The 20753-nt window shown below is 39.3% G+C and overlaps 1 protein-coding gene across 1 annotated transcript; it reads left to right on the top strand.

Moving 5' to 3' along the window:
* Positions 1–3006: 3006 nt before the first annotated feature.
* On the top strand, positions 3007–20446 carry LOC109069878 (CMP-N-acetylneuraminate-beta-galactosamide-alpha-2,3-sialyltransferase 1-like). Its single transcript, XM_019086475.2, has 7 exons — positions 3007–3644; positions 7181–7464; positions 8635–8828; positions 9328–9507; positions 10138–10183; positions 19094–19213; positions 19942–20446. Exons 2-7 carry the CDS (start codon positions 7225–7227, stop codon positions 20104–20106), a joined length of 945 nt encoding a protein of 314 aa, XP_018942020.1. The 5' UTR covers positions 3007–3644; positions 7181–7224; the 3' UTR covers positions 20107–20446.
* The last annotated feature ends 307 nt before the right edge of the window (positions 20447–20753 follow it).

Raw genomic sequence — 20753 nt, forward strand, 5'->3', positions numbered from 1 at the left:
TTTATTCTTCGTTTTATTTAATAAACCTTGTTTTATTTGGTAAACTTTTTTTTATTATTATTATTTGGATCAGCACCTAGAAAGAACCTCTACAGCCCTGAAACTGAAAGACAGCGGACACCAGGACAACTAGATGAGCCCCAGATCCCCTGTAAAGACCTTGTCTCAGACGACCACCGGAACAAGACCACAGGAAACAGATGATTCTTCTGCACAATCTGACTTTGCTGCAGCCTGGAATTAAACTGCTGGATTCGTCTGTTCCTTAGTTGACTTGACCCCCGACTGAGCCTGGTTTCTCCCAAGGGTTTTTTCTCCATTCTGTCACCGATGGAGTTTTGGTTCCTTGCTGCTGTCGCCTCTGACACTTAATTTCCAGTGACACTTCATTTACAGCTATATCTTTGACTTGATTGCAAATTATTGCACAGATATGGTGTTATTTCCCTGTCAAATGTCGAGAGCGCATTATTGTAGCGCGAAAGTACATTAATATAATGCGCACGGAATATAATGTGCGGAGCGCGAATCTCTCTGCTCGCGCACAGAATATAATGTGTACTCTTCTCTTCGAATTCTTTCTCTTTGCTCTTGGCATAAACACTGTCAAAACGGCAACAACCAATCAGAAATAGGCTTCAACGACTGACCAATGAAAACGCGGCATCGTACATGGAATCTTATTGGTTGATATTGAACCGCACATGGTGGGCATTTCGGCTCTTTTTCATGAGCCGGCTCGTTTGACTCAGCTCACTGAAAAGAGACGGCTCTTTTGGCTCACAAACGTCTCTTTAAAAAAACAATAATGTTTTGACTATGATAGGTGTGAAAACAATTTTGATTAAATTATTTAATGAAATTATACTCACAGTGTCTCACAATTTCTTTAAAAATGGATTTTTTTTTTATGAAAAAAGAATACTATTAAACATTTGCATTTAAATTACAACTTTTTAATGTATAGAAACAACAACATTATAAAACAAATACAATCTGAATCTGAACAACAATAATAGAACCCATATTAAAGAAAAATAAATAACTGAAAGGATTAAACTGATCCCTCTTTTTTGGCATGTTAATATAACCAGCATGAACCATCTCACTAGTTATGTTTTGTATAACTAGCATGAACACACACACACACACACACACACAACACACAATGCTGATCATATTTTTATTTTATGAGAGATTTGCATTCAGAAAATGCAAGCTGCCTTACTTTCGAGAGGCTGATGCGGTTTTCTTCTCTCCGAGTTTGACACTGTGTGTGGTGTGTGTGTGATGGCTCGGCCCGACGGCCCCTCCCTCATGCAGTATAATTGGTTGACACCTCGTGTATGATTGACAGGAACAGAATTTGAGGCTGATCAGACAGTCGAAACGAATATGTGCGCCTTTAGGCCTATAAAATATTTTTTTTGTTCTTTGAATTAGTCAATTATTTTAAAATAAAATGCATCCATTATTTCAGTATTACATAATGATTTAATTTCTATAGGCTATGTATATTTTTTTTTAAATAGAGTCGGCTCTTCAGATATGCGAGCCAGCTCCCGTCGTTTACCTACAAGAGCCGTCTCTTAGAGTCAGCTCATTCGCGAACGACCCATCACACATGGAATAAGTTTACTGAAGTTCAATCAAGACGAGCCGAGATGGATCCGCCGAATCGACGATCTCAGGTAACGCAGTTTTATTTGTTTTGATGTTAAATATGTCAAATGTATCTTAGAAATGTCTGGGAAGAGGGCCAATTGGATTATTTTACATATAAATTACCTAGACTGTCAACCACATTGTTCACACTACGTGTCATGCCCATTGAAAGTGAGATTTTTTAGATAAAAAAAAAAAAAACCACCATTGCGTGATTGATTATAACACTCAACGCTGCAATCTGCGATAAAGAAAATCTATTGCAGATGACACTTTTCATTAATTTCAAATCACTTCATTCGTGACAGCCATAGATAACATAATTTTACTGGGGCATTTTGCCCCCTTATCTTAGATTCCCCCTAAATATTTGTTCAGATTTGAATTTAGCAGTTGATCTCGCTACGTACTTAATGATTAATCACTGGTGTGATTGCGCGAGACAATGTGTTAATTATCAGACGTAAAATATTATTTTTGCCTTTTGGAATCGGCTTTCAAATCTATTTGGCTAAAAAAATCTCACTTTCAATTGGCATGGCACGTAGTGTGAACAATGTGGTTGACAGTCTAGGTAATTTATATGTAAAATAATCCAATCGCCCTCTTCCCAGACATTTCTAAAATACATTTGACATATTTAACATCAAAACAAATAAAACTGGTTACATGAGATCGTCGATTCGGCGGATCCATCTCGGCTCGTCTTGATTGAACTTCAGTGAACTTATCGGTTCATTTCCATGTGCGGATCAATATCAACCAATAAGATTCCATGTAAGATGTCGCGTTTTCATTGGTCAGTCGTTGAAGCCTATTTCTGATTGGTTGTTGCCGTTTTGACAGCGTTTATGCCAAGAGCAAAGAAGAAAGAAATCGAAGAGAAGAGTACTTGGCCATGCGTGAACGCACGGGACACAGTCTAAGCACATACACGCTTACTTTAAGCGAAGAGGAGAGATACGCGATTGCACTGAACACGTTTTAAGTGCAGGCATACTCTCTGAGCGAGCCCAGAGAAAATTCATACAAGAGCAACGTGTATTTGAGAGCGCGCGCCCAGAGAGATTCGCGCTCCGCACATTATATTCCGCGCGCGAGCAGAGAGATATTATTCGCGCATTATATTAATGTACTTTCGCGCTACAATAATGCGCTCTCGACATTTGACAGGGAAATAACGCCATACACAGATACTATTTAAACTGAACTGAGCTGAATGATGACATCACTGAATTCAATGATGAACTGCTTTAACTGTCATTTTGCATTATTGACACACTGTTTTCCTAATTAATGTTGTTCAGTTGCTTTGACACAATCGGTTTTGTACAAAGCACTATATAAATAAAGGTGACTTGACTTGACGTGGAAAACATGCAGTGCTGGGGGGCTCCAGGAATGTGGTCCCAACCACCCCACCCATTTAGACCCCTGGTCTAAATAATAGAAATCACACATGACAGTACATATTATTTTGTATTTGTCAATGTTGACACATTAATTTACAGGCAAGTCTTGTGAGAAAGAAAAAATCAGTTTAACAGGTTAAGCTTAAATAATTTCTTGGTTCAGTCATGTAAATTGTTTTGTCCCAGTCCTCAAGTATCAGCAATTAATAAATAACTGTAATTAATTATTATTATTATTATTATTTTTCTTTTGGCACAATTTATGAAACAACATGTTGCAAGAGGGTGCGTGTGTGGAATCTGGTTAAACTGGTCAAACGTGCCTGCTGTTCATATGCTAGAGTTTATAGTGAAACTGTGCTGCTTACATAGTCATATTTTCACCTGACTCATTGTACTGTAGTGATCACTCTCCAGTGTTTTACTAAAGTCATCTAAAACTCTGACTTCAAAAGTCATAAGTGAGGGCTCACATGGGCATGCTTTCTCTGTGAACTAAACTCTTTAAAATGGAAGCTGGTTAACACACGGAAGAACAGATCATTTGTTTAAAGATTCTTCTAACAGGTAACAGATCTCTGGACTTTTTTTTTTCAGTTTTACCAGCCTGTGTGTAGTTCTGTTTCTTTTCAGATATACAGTACCGGTCAAAAGTTTGGGATCAGTAAGACTTGTAATGTTTTTTAAAGAAGTCTCTTATGCTCATTAAGGCTGCATTTATTTGATCAAAAATACAGAAAAAAAAACAAAACAACAACAACAAAAAAACAGTAATCTTACAAAATGTTATTGCAAAGCTGAATTTCCATCAGCCATTACTCCAGTATAAAGTGTCACATGATCCTTCAGAAATCATTCTAATATGCTGATTTATTATTAGAATTATCAAAGTTGCCAACAGTTGTGCTGCCAAATATTTTTTTTGGAAACTGCAATACTTTTTTCAGGATTCTTTGATGAAAACAAAAAAAGTTAAAAAGAACAGCATTTATTAAAAATATAAATCTTTTCTAACAATATAAATCTTTGCTATCACTTCTAAACAATTTAACACATCCTTGCTGAATAAAAGTTTTGATTTCTTAAAAAAAAAAACATAAAAATGAAAGAATAACAGTTTACTGACCCCAAACTTTTGAACTGTAGTGTATATTGTTAGAAAAGATTTCCATTTGAAATAAATGCTCTTCTTTTTAACTTTTTATTCATCAAAGTATCCTTAAAACAGTAGCACAGTTTCCAAAATAAATAAATGAATAAATAAATCTGAAGCAGCACAACAGTTTCCAACACTGATAATAAATCAGTTTATTAGAATGATTTCTGAAGATCATGTGACAATAAAGACTGGAGTAATGATGCTGAAAATACAGCTTTGCATCACAGGAATTAATAGATTTTAATGTATATTAAAATACAAAAATAAATATTTTACATCATAATAATATTTCACAATATCCGCCAGTCATTATAAGTCTGGGCGACTGACTCAGAGGAGGGTGTTTAAAGAGCCGAAACACCCGATGAGTCTGAGGTACACTACTGATGAAGGTGTCTTAAACATTTCCCTCACAAAAACATGCCTGAAGGAGTAGGAAAACAATGGCAAAACATGCCTACCAAAACTAACACTGATAGATTAAATTGACGGCAATGATCTAGTTACTAAAATAGATCTAAATCTAGCCCCGAACCAACACTTACCCTAAACCTACCATTCGTAGACCTATGGACCTGAAACCTAGCCTTTCTAATCCTTGTGACCAACGCCCAAATAGGCTAATCTCTTAGAAGGGAACAAAACAAAGCCAATAGGAGCATAGTCTAACATACTTTATTAAGTTATAACCATCATAATAGCTTTAATTAACCAAACAAATAGATTTTGGAGGGAATGCGATGCCAGACCAGGATTATCAAGCTAGTAGCTTGATTCGCTGGCCTGGACCAAGTCAAGAGCGAAAACTTTGTATTCCTCAACCTAAAAAAATCAGGCGACAGTTTTAAGGGACAGTTTCCCCTAAAAAAAAAAAAAAAAAAAAAAAAAACCTCCCAGCCTGAATAAGAATCAAAGTTCACCCACTCTCAAAAAATATGCACCGACCCGTTCCTTTCCTCGACCTCCCTACTTCAAACCACACAGTCTGGTGAGACTGTGATAGGGGGAGAAAACACAGTTTGCCACAGCCACTGGTTGCCCACTGAAGCTAAGCAGGATTGAGCCTGGTCAGTACCTGTGTGGGAGACCTCCTGGGAAAATTAGGTTGCTGTTGGAAGAGATGATAGTGAAGCCAGCGGGGGTGCTCACCCCGTAGTCTGCATGGGTCCTAATAATCTCCTAATAATCCCCAACCACTTGACTGGCTCTATGACTCTCTCTCCTCTCCACCTGTAGCTGCTGTGTGGTGTGCGCACTGGTGCTGTTGTCCTGTGGCTGCCGTTGCAAGTGGATACTGCAAACTAGTGGTGGTTGAGGAGAGACCCCCCAACATGATTGTAAAGCACTTTGGGTGTACAACAATACAAAATAAAGATCTATATAAATGCATCATTCATTCATTAATTCATTCAATATTACATTTTGTCCTGTATTTTTGATCAAATAAATGCAGCCTTGATGAGCATAAGAAACTCCTGTAAAAAAAACATAAAAAATTGTTCTGATCCCAAACTTTTGACCGGTAGTGTATGTCAGAGTGAATTTTGATGAAAGTCACCCTTATAGATGAGCCTATAATGTAGCCTAAAGCCTCGATCAGACAGAATGTGTTTTTTTGCAGTGAGAGGTGCCTTTTTTAATTGTTTTCTATTGGCAGAGAGTGTTTTGTGCTATTTAGCCACCTGCTGTGCCTCGTGTTTTTGTTGGAGTGCTCTGAATGCCTGAAGCTGAAAAAAAAAAAAAAAAAGAATCAACCCCCGACGTCATTTGCATTTTTTCTCCATTGTACAGTTAAATGAATGGAGAGGCAGGCCTTCGGTTGTGGTTACAGATGTTTACAGTTGCTTGGAATGTCTGGAGACAGTGCTGGCTATCACGGGTCACCCGGAGCTGTATTTTAAAAAGTTTCTGAAAATATGACAGTTTACTTAACAGCAAACCAAAGATTTTAGAGCACTCGTTCTACCATCCTTGATTATAGGACACCTGATTTGGTTGTTGCCTAGCAACATAAAAAAAAACTCCCCGCAGCGCACTGCTTTTCTAAAAAAAAGAAAAAAGAAAAGTCCCTTTAAGACAAGTAATTTCACTCGGCGGCCATCTTTGCAGCACCTATCTCTTTGAATGGGGAAAGATCAAACTGGAAACTGTTCACCAAGATTAAGATTAAATTTCATATTTAAAATCACCAATGAAATCTGACAACTATCTCATTAATGTTGTTTCTTATGCTCAAATAGCGTAAAAAAAGTGTATTTTTCAGGCTAGACCAGCCAGTGCACATGTGCAGTCCTGAGCACACATCTCCGAATGCTGACTGTTTCTATAGCAACTGGGTCTTCTGACAGCAGCTGCAGTGACACGATGACTTTACCGAATAGCAAAACACGTGAGTGACGTCTTGGGTATTCTATATACTAGTAGTCTTTGGTGTAACTATAACACATACAAGTCCATTCAGAAGTATATGAGTGACACGTCTTGGGTATTCTGTAGCCTTGAAATAAGTCAAACAAAAAAGGCAGTGCAGTGCCTTTCACGTTATCAAACTTGAAAAACGTGTTCTGCCTGATCAGGTCCTGAGGCTTTTTTTTTTTTTTTTTTTTTTTTTTAATGGTAACAATTACATTGATATGAACAATTATACTGATATAACAGAGTTATGTTAATAACAGAGTACAACAACACATTTGGCTATATGAAATTTTTATTGTGTAGTTTAAGATGAAAATTTGTAATACTTAAAGTTGACAATGAATGCAGAGAGAGTGTGATCATTAGACAGAACACATTAGTCAAGTCAAGTCATCTTTATTTATATAGCGCTTTAAACAAAAAAGATTGCGTCAAAGCAACTGAACAACATTAATTAGGAGAACAGTGTCAAAAATGCAAATTGGTCTAAGTTTTTTTTTTTTTAAACTCTTTCTTCCTCTTCTTTCAGAGAGAAAACATCTAACACATTTCATTCCAACAACACACATAAAGATGATTAACAAAAGAACTCTTCGACGAGTTGTTGTGTTTGTCAGCGTCACCAGCACTATCTGTATGGTTCTCATCTGTCAAACGTCCACCAGGAGTTTTCTCACAGATTCATCTGTCTGTAAACGCGCAATGGATTCAGAGGATCTTTTGTGGTTTTCTCAACGATATAAACCCTCTGCTAACGTGACCCTTAACACCAAGAACAGCCCACTGGATTTCCACACCTATTGGTGGTGGAAGGTAAGGACAAGTCTCTTCAGTGTGTAACAGTAGCTGTGCTCTTTATTAATCCGGCACGAGGTCCTCTATGATATAGCCGGTTCTATCCAAAACTATTTTAAACAGCTAGCTTATACTTTTAGAATTACATTTACACATTCACTGAGTGCATATGAGGTACATATTTTTCAATTGAACCCATGACCTAGGTATTGCTAGCATCTAAACTACAGATTTATTTTTTATTTTTTTTCATACAATTGGCAGGAACCAGGCAAGTCAATGTTCTTGTGATCTCATATGTCACAAAATGATAATGTGATTCTGTGAGTATAATAATAGATAAAATATTACATGAGTTGTTGTGTTCTCGCTGGCATGCAGGTTTAAGTCTGGCCCACTACTTTCCTACTGCCCTTTGATTATCCTGTATAATATTAGGGCAAAAAGCCCCTAAAAGAGAAGTTTCACGATTCAGTACTGTTAAAAACTTTGACTTATTAGACTCCCCGTTCAAGTGGAGATGAAAAAAATCTTCATGAATCTAAATGTGTTTGTTGCTTGTTAAAAATTTCACCAATTTCAGTCTTAATGCTGGACACACCACTTGGTACTCTGAGCTCTCAGCTCACCAGGAAACTGAAGGGGTCCGACGTCACACAGTAAACAGCACGCTGCTTCCCAACATACAAAGATAGCTCAGAATATGGCAGAATAAGTCCTGCCTTCTAAATAAAAGAGCCAATCGCTTGTTAGTGAAGAGATCATCTCAGTCCAGCTGCTCTTAGAAGCTCTGGTTTGCATAGAAACGGTTTGTGTCCTGAAGGACGTGCTCGGGATTGCACATGCTCATATGCTGTTTTTAATCATGAAATATATAAGAAACAACATTTATGTTGTCATGATTGTATTGCTGATTTGAAATGTGCTACCTGAACGTGAGTTTGGCAATTGCTTGGGATATCAAGATTTTGCTTTTGGTCTTGGTCTTTCATTAAAAAAATTAGCTGCCTTTCCTTGAAAGGGGCTTTGCTTGCTCTGTTTGGTGCTATGAAAGATGTACTGTTACATCACTGTATATATATGACATGTCAGTCTCAGTTTTCTGCAGATTTTGTGAACTGTATTACAGCACAACAATAATCAATTTTGCATCCTAATTTTGTCACATTGTTTTAAAATGTTTAACAGAGTCTACAAAACGAATCAACTGTAGCCAACTACAAAAAAGTGGTGGAGGTGTTGTTTTCCCTTTTCCCAGATAAAGATCACTACTCCGACAGCAGTCCCAGCCGCTGCAGAACCTGTGCTGTAGTGGGCAACTCGGGCAACCTCAACAGATCACATTATGGTGCGCTCATAGATTCACAAGACTTCGTTATAAGGTACTAAATGAGTCAACTGTCACAGAAAACAGAGAAAACAGACAACACTTATTTAGCCAACACTGTGGCATAAATTTTAAATTTGTATCTGCTAACATAAATACTGCTTGTTTTCTTTAAAAGAAAGAAAGAAAGAAAGAAAAGAAACACTTGCTTCTCTAATCTTTTTGTATTCTATCTGTTTTCTTTTTATTTATTACACAATTAACAGAAGCAAAAAAGGCCTCTAACACTACCTTGCTCTATTCTTTTTCTATATAATAAGAAAAAAAAAAAAAAAAACTTGCTACATGTATTGCATTAAGCTAACTGAAACTTGTTATAGCATTTGCATATCATTGCTCTTTTGTTGGTTTTGATTGTTTCTATTGTCCTCATTTGTAAGTCGCTTTGGATAAAGGTGTTTGCTAAATGTCTAAATGTAATGTAAATGTAATAAATACTCTTATCATATACCCAAACTTTGTATATCTGTGTTGTTTGTGTGTTTTTATCTCAGGATGAATGAGGGCCCAACAAAAGGTTTTGAGCAGGACGTAGGGTCAAAGACCACTCACCGTGTCATCTACCCAGAGAGCGCTGTGGACATGGATGAGACGACTCACCTCATTCTGTTGCCCTTTAAGATTCTGGATCTGCAGTGGCTCATCAGCATCTTCACCACTAGACACATTGATCTGTGAGATCTGTTTCTCAGCTTTACATTAACAACTTCTGTTGCTGGATGTTGTTGGCTGTTGGTTGTTTTTGAGGGGTGGCTGACAAATTCTTCTTCTTTTTTTTCTGCAAAGTACAATTTTGAAGAAAAACAACTAATTTTGCATCAACTTCATGCATTTCTTATACCTCAGCCACCAGATCTCTCTAGTTATAGATGGCATCTTTATGATAATATCCATAACTGTTCCCAGTAGAAACAACTATATATATTTGTGAAGAATATTCTGGCAACTCTTTTATATACTATGAAAGAAAATGAGAGCTCCAAAATACCATAAACGCCCTAAACAGAGGTTCATATGAGAAACCTAAATTTTCAGTCCTTTAGATGGTTGCTCTAATCCTTCAACTTCAAACTTCAACTTCAAATCTTGCCAGCAAAAACTTATGGAATTTAAGTTGATTAGTCAAACCTTTCTCGAATATCTTGCAAACAATTTCAATGACGAGCACTTCAAAATAAGGCTGTATCTCTGAAATGCTTTAATGTATTTAAACCAAATATTGTATGGCATCAAACATTGTTTGCATCTATAATTTATTTTATATGTTGGATCAAAACTTAACCCCATTTTTTATTTATTCTCAGGACGTACATGAATGTGAAACCATCAATTAAGGCAGACAGAAATAAGGTAGGCGTAATTGACATCATCCATCCAAGATTTTCTGCCCCTAGTGTTTCTGTTTTCACTTCCTGTGTTTAGTTTCTGTTTCCTCTTCTACCTTGTTTGTTGTCATATTGATTCATTGGCTCCACCCCTTGTTAGCCTTGTTAACTCTTGTATTTATACCCCTGTGTTTGCCCTGTTCAGAGTCAGTCTTTGTTTCCTGGTGTATGCTCCTGTTCCGTATTGTGGTTCCAGTTTCTGTATTAGTTTTTCATTTATGCTCTTAATAAATCCTGATCGTTATAATCAAATCTGGTCATTAGTAAAAAATAAAGCAGCCAAAAGCCTGAAAAGAAGTTTTGTTGGACGAAGCCACCACCACACATTCCATAGATAGTTTGTGTTACATGCACAAATAAAAGCCTAACTGTGTGTTTTTGTGTGTGAGTGTGGAATTTGAAAAATACATTTACTGTGGCATTTAATGCCAGTATGAATGTCAGTGTGATGTAATAGAAGAATAATGAACACATATGAATTGCATATGTCATTTATTTTATTTTATTTTTATTCTTCATATTACTTGTATGACTAATTAAATAAGTCTGAATGAAAACTTACTCATAAAGTAAGATCACTGGGTTTGAACATTCTGACACAAAGTGAGTCAAGCGAGCGATTGGACAGAAAGGCTTTGTTTGTCATTGGTCACGTGATTTCTATGTTAACAACACAAGCCTCGAATTGAGGCTTCATGTGGCACGGTCATTTATCCTCGACACAAGCTCCGATGCCTCGGGTTCAAATGTCACATCACTAGTTCCTGCATCCAGCTATCAATACTATCGAGGATTATACTGCTCAGTTTTGTGCTTATGCTAACTGTTTGGACCGGAAAGATGCTGTTTTAAAGGACTTGTTAGGGACTAAATTACCCCTTTAAGATCAATCTTGCCTAGTGGGAATAACCAACTGACATCACAAAAATAGGCCTACATAGACTTTGCACTTTAAGATTTTTTTATTTCCAAGGTTCGGGAGGAGCACGATCAGATAATAAACCAATTTGGCACAACTAGAGATACATGTATGTATATATATATATATATATATATATATATATAGCCAACTTGCCTCTGTCCCACAACAGTTTTCCGGCATTTGTTTTGCTCCTTTTGCCATTATATCACAGACTCTAACTTTTTCTGTCCAGTGATGAGACTAAAAGCATAAACCAGCAAAGGACCAGCATAAACCAGCATCCCAGCATCAAAACATACCTAACCAGCATATGCTGGTTTTTTCAGCAGGGCTTATACTGGTGATTTTCTTCGGATCCTCCACCGCAATCTGCCAGCCACAGGATCACTCTTTCTCCGCCTGAGCCCAGGCTTCATCGCGGCTACTGCTCCGATTTCCACTTCTAACTTCTATCCCGGCATCCTCCTATCATTCGGCCGTGCCAACAATTCTTCCGATCGGTAAAAGTGGACAGTATTTAAGCTCGCAAAGCCCCGAACTTGCCTCACTCGACACCTCCATCGTCCCACACAAGACCCGGATCTCCTCAGCCACTAAGTCACAGTGGCAGGCTTTCAACGAGCCTGGGCCACGCCCCAGATCTCACCGCAGTAAGGCCTTACTCACTTCCTGCTTCGGCTCAGCCTTTCATGGTCGTGTGCCGTACGCAGCTGGTCCTCCAGCTCCTGTAGCAGACGTTAGCTCAAAGTCGCCTCTGCTAGTGACGCAGGCCACCAGTTTTGCTAGTTAATTTTTAGTAAATGTCACTGAAACGCAGGTTGTTTGTTGTTAAATGACATAATAACATCATTGGATTTTGATGCCATTGTGTAACCATGATGAAAAACTGCATATAATACACACTGAAATTACTAAAATTTTCTGTATTAATCTTCACCAGCATTTTACTGTATTTTAAATTACACATTGCACTTTAATAGATGGCTAGATAAGATGGATAAGTTCGATTTTTGAGATAAGATCAACAATATACCTAAATGATTAAAGAGCAGGTCAGATGGTATTTTAAGTGTCCCAGTATTGTATTGGAGTCCCCTACAACAGGTTTAAATGCATCTAAGGTCAGAAAACATTGTAATTTTCTCAGAATATACATTTAATATTAGAGTCATTTGCCAATGATTAGGAAATGATTCGTTTCAAGCAAGTTCGGAGCAAGCCCCTCCCTTCCTCAAGCCCTACTCTGCTCTGATTGGTCAGCTGGCCAAACCTGTTGTGATTGGCACAGAGATGAGTCCTTGAGCCAGTTAGCCAGCGCTACCATTGACAAAGCACCTTTACATAAAAACAATAATATAATCAATCCGTTCTTATAATGACATAAAATACTAAAGCACTTATGCAAGCGAATCGTGCCCACAGCTAAAGTTTAGCTGCTAAACTGTGAACACTAGGTGAATAAGTTAGCCGAGTGCTAACGTGACTAACTGATTAAACAATACAGTTTGTAAACCAAAATATGACTACTGTAATTTTGAAGAACGAAAGACAAAAGACGCTTGGTCTTAACTTTTAATCAGAACGCAGAACAGTTGTATCACAGGAGCACCAGCCGAAATCACTCATCTCTCCCGCATTAACCCTGTAACTGCCAGTGCAGCACAATAAACAGCAGTTTCACAATTATTATAAAGTCTGTGTGCTACACTACATTCTTTATTATTAAACAAAGTAATTAGAACAACGTCAGTCTACAATAATCAACATATTCTTAGGTTCACAGTGAATTATCAGAACTACTTCAGTAAGACAGTAATATCGTGCTTTACCTGGAAACCTAAAGCTGCACTAGGTATACATCACATATTATCAAAAAAAACTTATATTTTGAGCACTCAATTGAAAATGTACACCTAACGTATCAATCGTACTACTTACAGGTCGTGGTTCAGAGAGCTTGTTAGTCCAAATTAAGAAGATTAGAAGCCAACGAAGATAAAAACCCAGATTAGAGAAGCAGTTCTTGATAAAATGACAAGCACACAACAAAAAGGGTCGAATTGTATTTCTGTGGTATCCCTGAACACCGCGTCTTCTCAACGATGTAAACGCACTAATAGCAAAAGTGTTTGTGGGCAGATCAGACTCTGTTTGTATTTCGCGGGCAGGCGGGGATTATGCAAATGTGTTACCCAGTGACGTACAGGCAAACAGGCAAAAGAGTCGAAAATAAAACGACTCGTTACGGCGATTCAGAACCGACTCTCTCTTTTGAGAGACAATAACTTTGTTTATCATGCACTTTTTTGATTAACAACTTTGCAGATTGTTTTCATTTAAGGATAGCTACGTAATAAACTGCAAAAGACAGATTTTTCAAAAACCCATCTGACCTGCTCTTTAACAATTATAGGTACAATCTAAAAACTAAGGTGTTTCATAAAGTTTTCTGAGCTCGGAATTCCCATCACCCAGTGGCAGATGGGGGTCTCTACATTCAGATTCAGTGAATCTGCTCCAGAGCCCATTCCAGTCCGTGAATCAGTCGATAAACCTGCGCCACTCAAGAGTCCATTCAAGACCCAGATCTCAGTCCTATGTTGGTGCCAGCCTGTGAGTTCCCTGCCTGTCCTGTTTCGACTACAGAAGTTATCCTTGAGCATCCACCCTGTCCTGTTTTGACCACAGTGGTCACGTGTGAACTCTCAGTCTGCCAAAGAGGCCGTCTTTGAACTCTCTGTCTGCCCTCTCATGGCCAAGGAGGCCACCTCTGAACCCTTTGCCCGTCATGTCACAGCAATGGAGGCCATTCTTGAATCCCTAGCCTGTCCTGTCACAGCCAAGGAGGCCATCCTTGAGCTCTTCACCTGTCAAATAATGACCAAGGAGGTTTTCTCTGATCTCTTAGCCCATCCTTTTGCAGACGTGGAGGCCATATCTGAATTCTCAGCCTGTATTGTCATGCCCCAAGATGCTGTCTTTCTGTCTGCCTTGATGCAATCGCAGAGGTTGTACATGAACTTCCCATCAACCTGAAACATCTTGCTGGTCCAGTTATTTCAGTCTTTGTTTTCTGGTGTATGCTTCTGTCCTGTGTTTCTGGTTCTTGTCCCTGTATTAGTTCTTCATTTGTACTCTTAATAAATTCTACTGCAAGTGGATCCTCCACCTTGTGTTTCTTGCGTTCTTCAATGAGTTTCTTAAATAAATAAATAAATGCACTGCAATCACTAAAACAAATAACTTTGTTGACCATGTCTCTCAATTACATCTGGCCAGAGAATTTCATCTACATCACAACATATATTCTCATGAGCCATGCATTGTGGGAAAAAATGGGGTGAATGTTGAATCCATCCTTGACAAGCTTCTGCCTCAACATCTCCACAGGCCTCTTCCATTGCTTGAAGAAGACTCACTTGGTTGTAAGGGTTGTGATCATACACTTTCCATCTCCAAGAGGAGAAGTACTCCTCAATTGGATTCAGGTAAGGAGAATATGGAGGAAGGAACACCATTCTGAAATGTGGGTGATGTTCAAACCACTCTTGCACCAGTGCTGAATGATGAAATTGGACACTGTCCCAGATAACTACGAAATTTCACTCCATTTGCTCCTGATCAACCTGCTGTGTTGTATAGGCCCAAGACTGCATTGTGTGCCACAACACCAGTGGTTGAAATTGCTACACACATGGTGATCCAGGGGCAGGGACATTGACTATGGAACGATGGCCAATCACATTCCTTCCTTGTTTCCTTTTGTTGTTGTTGTTGTTGAGGTTAAAGCCAGCTTCATCAACATACAGGTACTCACAATGAGTCCACTGTTATTCAACTCCAAAAAAGAAAACAGATGTTGCTGAACATTGCGTTCTCTCACTTTCACACATCACTATCAGAGATGAATGAATTTTTCCAGAGTGTGACTTACAATGTCCAGGAAATACATATCTTTGTTTTTTTACAGTAAAAGTGCAGTGACTGTGTGGCATTCACATACCTGAACAAACTGGAATCGCATCTCCTTCACTCTATCAGACTACACTGGTGAATATTATGAAATAATTGATTGTCCTGTGTTATTCTTTGCTGAATTTCTTTGAGGATGGTGGTGTTCTGGACCACAATGTCAACAATGGCATGTTCTTGTTCATTTGAAAATTTTCTTGTTTATCTACCTAAATGTTCTATTCTGAGAGAAAAAAAAATGAACAATTAGAAACATTTATAAAGAGAGAATTAGAACTATAAACAGACAAGGTTTAAGACCACAGGAACCAGATCGTTCTTCTGCACAATCTGACCTTTCTGCAGCCTGGAATTGAACTGCTGGTTTCATCTGGTCAGAGGAGAACTGGCCCCTGACTGAGCCTGGTTTCTCCCAAGGTTTTTTCTCAATTCTGTCACCGATGGAGTTTTGGGTTGCTTGCTGCTGTCGCCTCTGGCTTGCTTAGTTGGGGACACTTCATTTCCAGCAATATCTTTGACTTGATTGCACAGATACTATTTAAACAAGGCTCTAGAATTAGACAAGGCTCTAGAATATACTCATAGAACCAGAATGGTATAGCTACTTACTGCTTTTCTCTCTGAAATGAGCAGATAATTGAAGCCACTGTGGATCGGTTTATGTAAGGCTGAACTCTCTGGTCAGCTTCTCCTAAGGAGATACCATGATTAATAACATGGTCAATCAGGGTGGCTCTGATTTCATTTGAAACCCGTCTGTACCCTGTTCCTCTCCTCCCTCCCCTTCCACCCTGCAGACCCCTACAGTGCTGCTCTCTCTCTCAGTACACCCCTTCCTTTACATATATATATATTTATATATATTTATTTATATATATTCAGAAGCCCTTTATGAAGTCTTTAAAAACAAGGACCGTGATGTCGCCCAGCATGGCGCAGCCGGGGCCCCACCCTGGAGCCAGGCCCAGGGCGGGGGCTCGAATTAGCAATGAAAGAGCAACGTGGGGCTGACCTCCTGTGGACCCACCATCTGTGGGAGGAATCGTAAAGGGCTGATGCATTGTGGATCGGGCAGCGGTCGAAAGCAGGGGCCCCGACGACCTGATCTCCGGACACAGAAACTAGCCTTAGGAAAGTGGAATCTCACCTCGCTGGCGGGGAAGGAGCCTGAGCTTGTGCGGGAGGTTGAGAGGTACCGACTGGAGATAGTCGGGCTTAGCGCCATGCACCGCTTGGGTTCTGGAACCATGCTCCTTGAGAGAGGCTGGACTCTCTACCATTCTGGAGTTGCCCATGGTGAGAGGCGGTGGGTTGGTGTGGGATTGCTCATTGTGTTGGAGTTTACCCTGGTGAACGAAAGGGTCGCTTCCCTGCGCCTTCGGGTCAGAGATAGGTCTCTCACTGTCATTTGTGCTTACAGGCTGAATGGCAGTGTAGAATACACGGCCTTCTTGAAGTCTCTGGGAGGAGTGCTGAAAAGTGCTCCGACCAGGGACTCGTTCTACTGGGGGAATTCAATGCTCACATGGGCAAAGACAGTGACACCTGGAGGGGCCTGATCGGGGGGCCGTTCCTCCCAATCAGGCCCCTCCAGGTGTCATGTTCAAGCATAATGGTGTCCATCAGTGCACGTGGCACCAGGACACCCCTATGAAACTCGTCTGACCTCCGGCCGTATATCTTTGATACTCAGGTAAAGAGAGGGGCGGAGCTGTCAACTGATCACCACCTGGTGGTGAGTTGGATCTGATGGAAGGGGAGGAAGCTGGACAGACTCGGCGGACCCAAACGTATTGTGAGTGTCTGTTGGGACCTTTGGCTGAGCCCCCTGTCACAGAGATTTTCAACACCTACCTCCAGCAGAGCATCGACCTGATCACGAGGGACGCTGGAGACATTGAGTCTGAGTGGACCATGTTCTCCACCTCCATTGTTAATGCAGCCACTCGGAGCTGTGGCCGTAAGGTCTCCTGTCTGCCTGTCGAGGCGGCAATCCCCGAACCAGGTCGTGGACACCGGAAGTAAGGGATGCCGTCAAGCTGAAGAAGGAGTCCTACCAGGACTGGCTGGCTTGTGGGACTCCTGAGGCAGCTGACGGGTACCGGCAGGCCAAGCAGGCTGCAGCCCTTCACCCAAGCTGAAGTCACCGAGGTGGTTAAGAAGCTTCTCTGGGGCAAGGCACCAGGGGTGGATGAGATCCGCCCTGAGTACCTCAAGTCCCTGGATGTTGTGGGGCTATCTTGGCTGACACGCCTCTGCAGCATCGCGTGACAGTCGGGAACAGTGCCTCTGGAAAGGCAGATCAGGGTGATGGTCCCTCTTTTCAAGAAGGGGGACCGGTAGGTGTGTTCCAACTACGGGGATCCCACTCCTCATTCTTCCTGGGAAAGTCTATGCCAGGGTACTGGAGAGGAGAATTCACGCGATAGTCGAACCTTGGATTCAGGAGGAACAATGCGTTTTTGTCCCAGTCGTGGAACACTGGACCAGCTTTATACCCTCGCCGGGGTGCTGGAGGGTTTATGGGAGTTTGCCCAACCAATCCACATGTGTTTTGTGGATTTGGAGAAGGCATTCGACCATGTCCCTCGGGGCATCCTGTGGGGGGTGCTCCGGAAGTATGGGGTCCGGGGCCCTCTGTTAAGGGCTGTCCGGTCCCTGTACAACCGAGCAGGAGCTTGGTTCGCATTGCCTGCAGTAAGTCAGACTTATTCGCGGTACATGTTGCACTCCGGCAGGGCTGCCCTTTATCACCAGTCCTGTTCATTATTTTTATGGCCAGGATTTCTAGACGCAGCCAGGGGCCGAAGGGGGTCCGGTTTGGGGACCATATCCTTATTTTAGATGATGTTGTCATGTTGGGTTCATCATGCCATACCTTCCGTGTGCTGGGATGGTTTGCAGCTGAGTATGAAGCGGCTGGGATGAGAATCAGCACCTCCAAGTCAGAGACCATGGTTCTCATATCCTTATTTTTTTAGGACATTCAAATAATAAATGTGGTTATCATCTTTTTTTAGGACATTCAAATAATAAATGTGGTTTTGATGCTCTTTGATGTGGCGACAGATCGTTGTATAAACACCTCGCAATCATCTCTTCCTACAAAAAGAGCATTTCACTAAATATTAGACTATATACTAATTATTATATATAGTTAATTTTAAAACTGCATTATGTGCAATTCACATGTTTGCATACAAGGTTGTTTTATTTTTGAAGTTGAGTGTTGCTTGTTATATAAAAAAAGAAACATTACTAAATTGAATTTAGTAATTCAATTTAAGTCTGGGCTCTATTGTTAACTGTAACCTTATAGTAGGCCTAATGTAAAAGGGCTCACAAGAGCATAAGCCAAGGGAGTTTTATTCCTAACAAAATTTTAATTATAACTGCATTTATTTAAAGAAAGAGGAATTTGTTCAGTAAACCACTGTTTAAAAAAATAAAAAATAAAAAAATAAATAAATTTCCCAATGCTGTACCGAAACTGTACCGAACCGTGACATCAAAGGTATGTACCGAACTGTCATGTTTGTGTACGGAAACACCCCAAATATGTATGTGTGTGTGTGTGTGTGTGTGTGTGTGTGTATATATATATATATTTATATATATATATATATATATATATATATATATATATATATATATATATATATATCAAAACAGAAAAGAAAAAAGGCAATACATTAAAGTTTTGGTTGGCTGTTGTGAAAACATTTGAGAAACCTGTGTACAGTGTTTTGAGAAAATTATGGATGCCATTTGTAATTTATATAAAATGAATGAAAACACAATCTGTTTAAGACAAATACAAAGTGATCAGATCCCCATGTTAACAGTTTTGAGAGCAGTGACCTATGTTTAGAGAAATGTGTCAGATCAATTGAGAAAAACTGTTAATTTAGAAATGGCAAACGTTTACTATTATTGAGAAACATTTGTTATCCCGAATGACTGTTCTTTTGCTCTTTTGAGGTGATGATCTTCCATCCTGCATTTATGAAATATGTCTATGAGAGCTGGCTGCAGAGTCATGGAGGATATCCTTCCACTGGCTTCATATCTCTTATATTCGCCCTGCACATTTGTGATGAGGTGAGAAGAACTGAGTGAATCGTCATTGCCTGTGGTCATTTAATTTCCAAAATGTAAACACATCAGTCCCTAGCATGGTTATAGATTTAGAAATATCAAGGGCCATGCTTGTATTTTATTCTGCCTCTGTATTTAAACCAAACCTTATTTTTATTTACTCAAAGGCCAATGATACCATAGTAAAATACCTTGGCAGTGGTGCCTTAACAAAACAGTAATGAATGTGTATTACATTTAGTCATTTAGCAGACGCTTTTTTCCAAAGCGACTTACACGTGAGGACAATAGAAGCAATCCAAATCAACTAAAGAGCAATGATATGCAAGTGCTATAACAAGTCTCAGTTAGCTTAATGCAGTACATGTAGCAAGTTTTTTTTTATTATATAATAAATAAAAAGAAAACAGATGGAATAGAAAAAAAAGAATAGAGAAAGCTAGTGTCAGAGACCTTTTTTGCTTTTGTTAATTGTATAATAGATAAAAAGAAAACAAAAAAATACAAAGAGATTAGAGAAGCTAGTATTTATTTATTTATTTATTTTTTTTAAGAAAATAAGTTAGTAAATGAACAGTGCAAGTCTTAAAGGGGCAAGTTATTTTTTTTTTAAGAATAGATTTAGAATAGAGAGTGCTAGAGTTAGAGGGTCAAATAAAGATTATTTAATGACAATTAATAGATTGTATTTATGTAAGGCTTTGTTTGATGTAATGATTCCTCTCTCTTAGGTCAGTGTGTTTGGGTTTGGACCTACAAAAGATGGAGCTTGGCATCATTACTTTGAAGATTTCAGCGCTGACTCTAATGGAGGCCCTCATGATGGAGACTTTGAGGGCAAAGTGATCTCTCAACTCCATCAGAAACACAGAATTATGATGTATAAAGGGTGGTAATAACGCATAAAGCTTGAAATAGAAGTCTGTCAAGTTCTGTAAAGTATTTTGTAAATTGTAAACAATTTCTCCATGTGTGAATTTTAGAATGTTAAACTGTAATTTTAGATCATAAATTTTATTTAAATGAAATTGTGTAACGCTACATGCACCATTGTACAACAGTTAGTTGTGATCTACCAAGTAGACTGGTCAAGCAGTGATGCAAGCTTGTGTGTGTATTTACTTAATAAAACCAAAGTATGTAAACTGTCAAGAGTTGATGGTATACTCTCATCAGACATTATGTTACATGTTTGTAGAACAGACTGAATAAAGCCATGATTTTAGGCCTCTGTGACTGAACAGTGAATGTCTCATTTCTACTGAGCTCACGCAAGTCCACACTGATACCAAGGGCTCTTTTAGACCACATGGCCTTCAAATAAAGATATTAGGCAAACACACTCTATAATCACTCTGTGATATGCTTCTACATAAGCTAGACAGCACAGCTGAGCGTTGAGAGGGTTTCAGGAAGAGAACATCTAAAATGGCATGACTGGCAACAAGGATCTCTTTGAGGTCAACCATATAAAAGAGTAAACTGGTCAGATCTCAGCTTTGTTGTCTCCACCAATAAAGTCTAATTTTAGCATCTGGAAGTC

Source organism: Cyprinus carpio, chromosome A19 (genome assembly GCF_018340385.1).
Source record: "Cyprinus carpio isolate SPL01 chromosome A19, ASM1834038v1, whole genome shotgun sequence".
In the NCBI taxonomy this organism is placed as follows: Eukaryota; Metazoa; Chordata; class Actinopteri; order Cypriniformes; family Cyprinidae; genus Cyprinus; species Cyprinus carpio.

Excerpts from the sequence above, each read along its gene's own strand:
- LOC109069878 (XM_019086475.2), top strand. The coding sequence starts at position 7,225 with ATGATTAACAAAAGAACTCTTCGACGAGTTGTTGTGTTTGTCAGCGTC. Across the intron at positions 7,465-8,634 it reads ACACCTATTGGTGGTGGAAG|AGTCTACAAAACGAATCAAC; the intron begins GTAAGGACAAGT and ends AATGTTTAACAG. Across the intron at positions 19,214-19,941 it reads CCCTGCACATTTGTGATGAG|GTCAGTGTGTTTGGGTTTGG; the intron begins GTGAGAAGAACT and ends CCTCTCTCTTAG.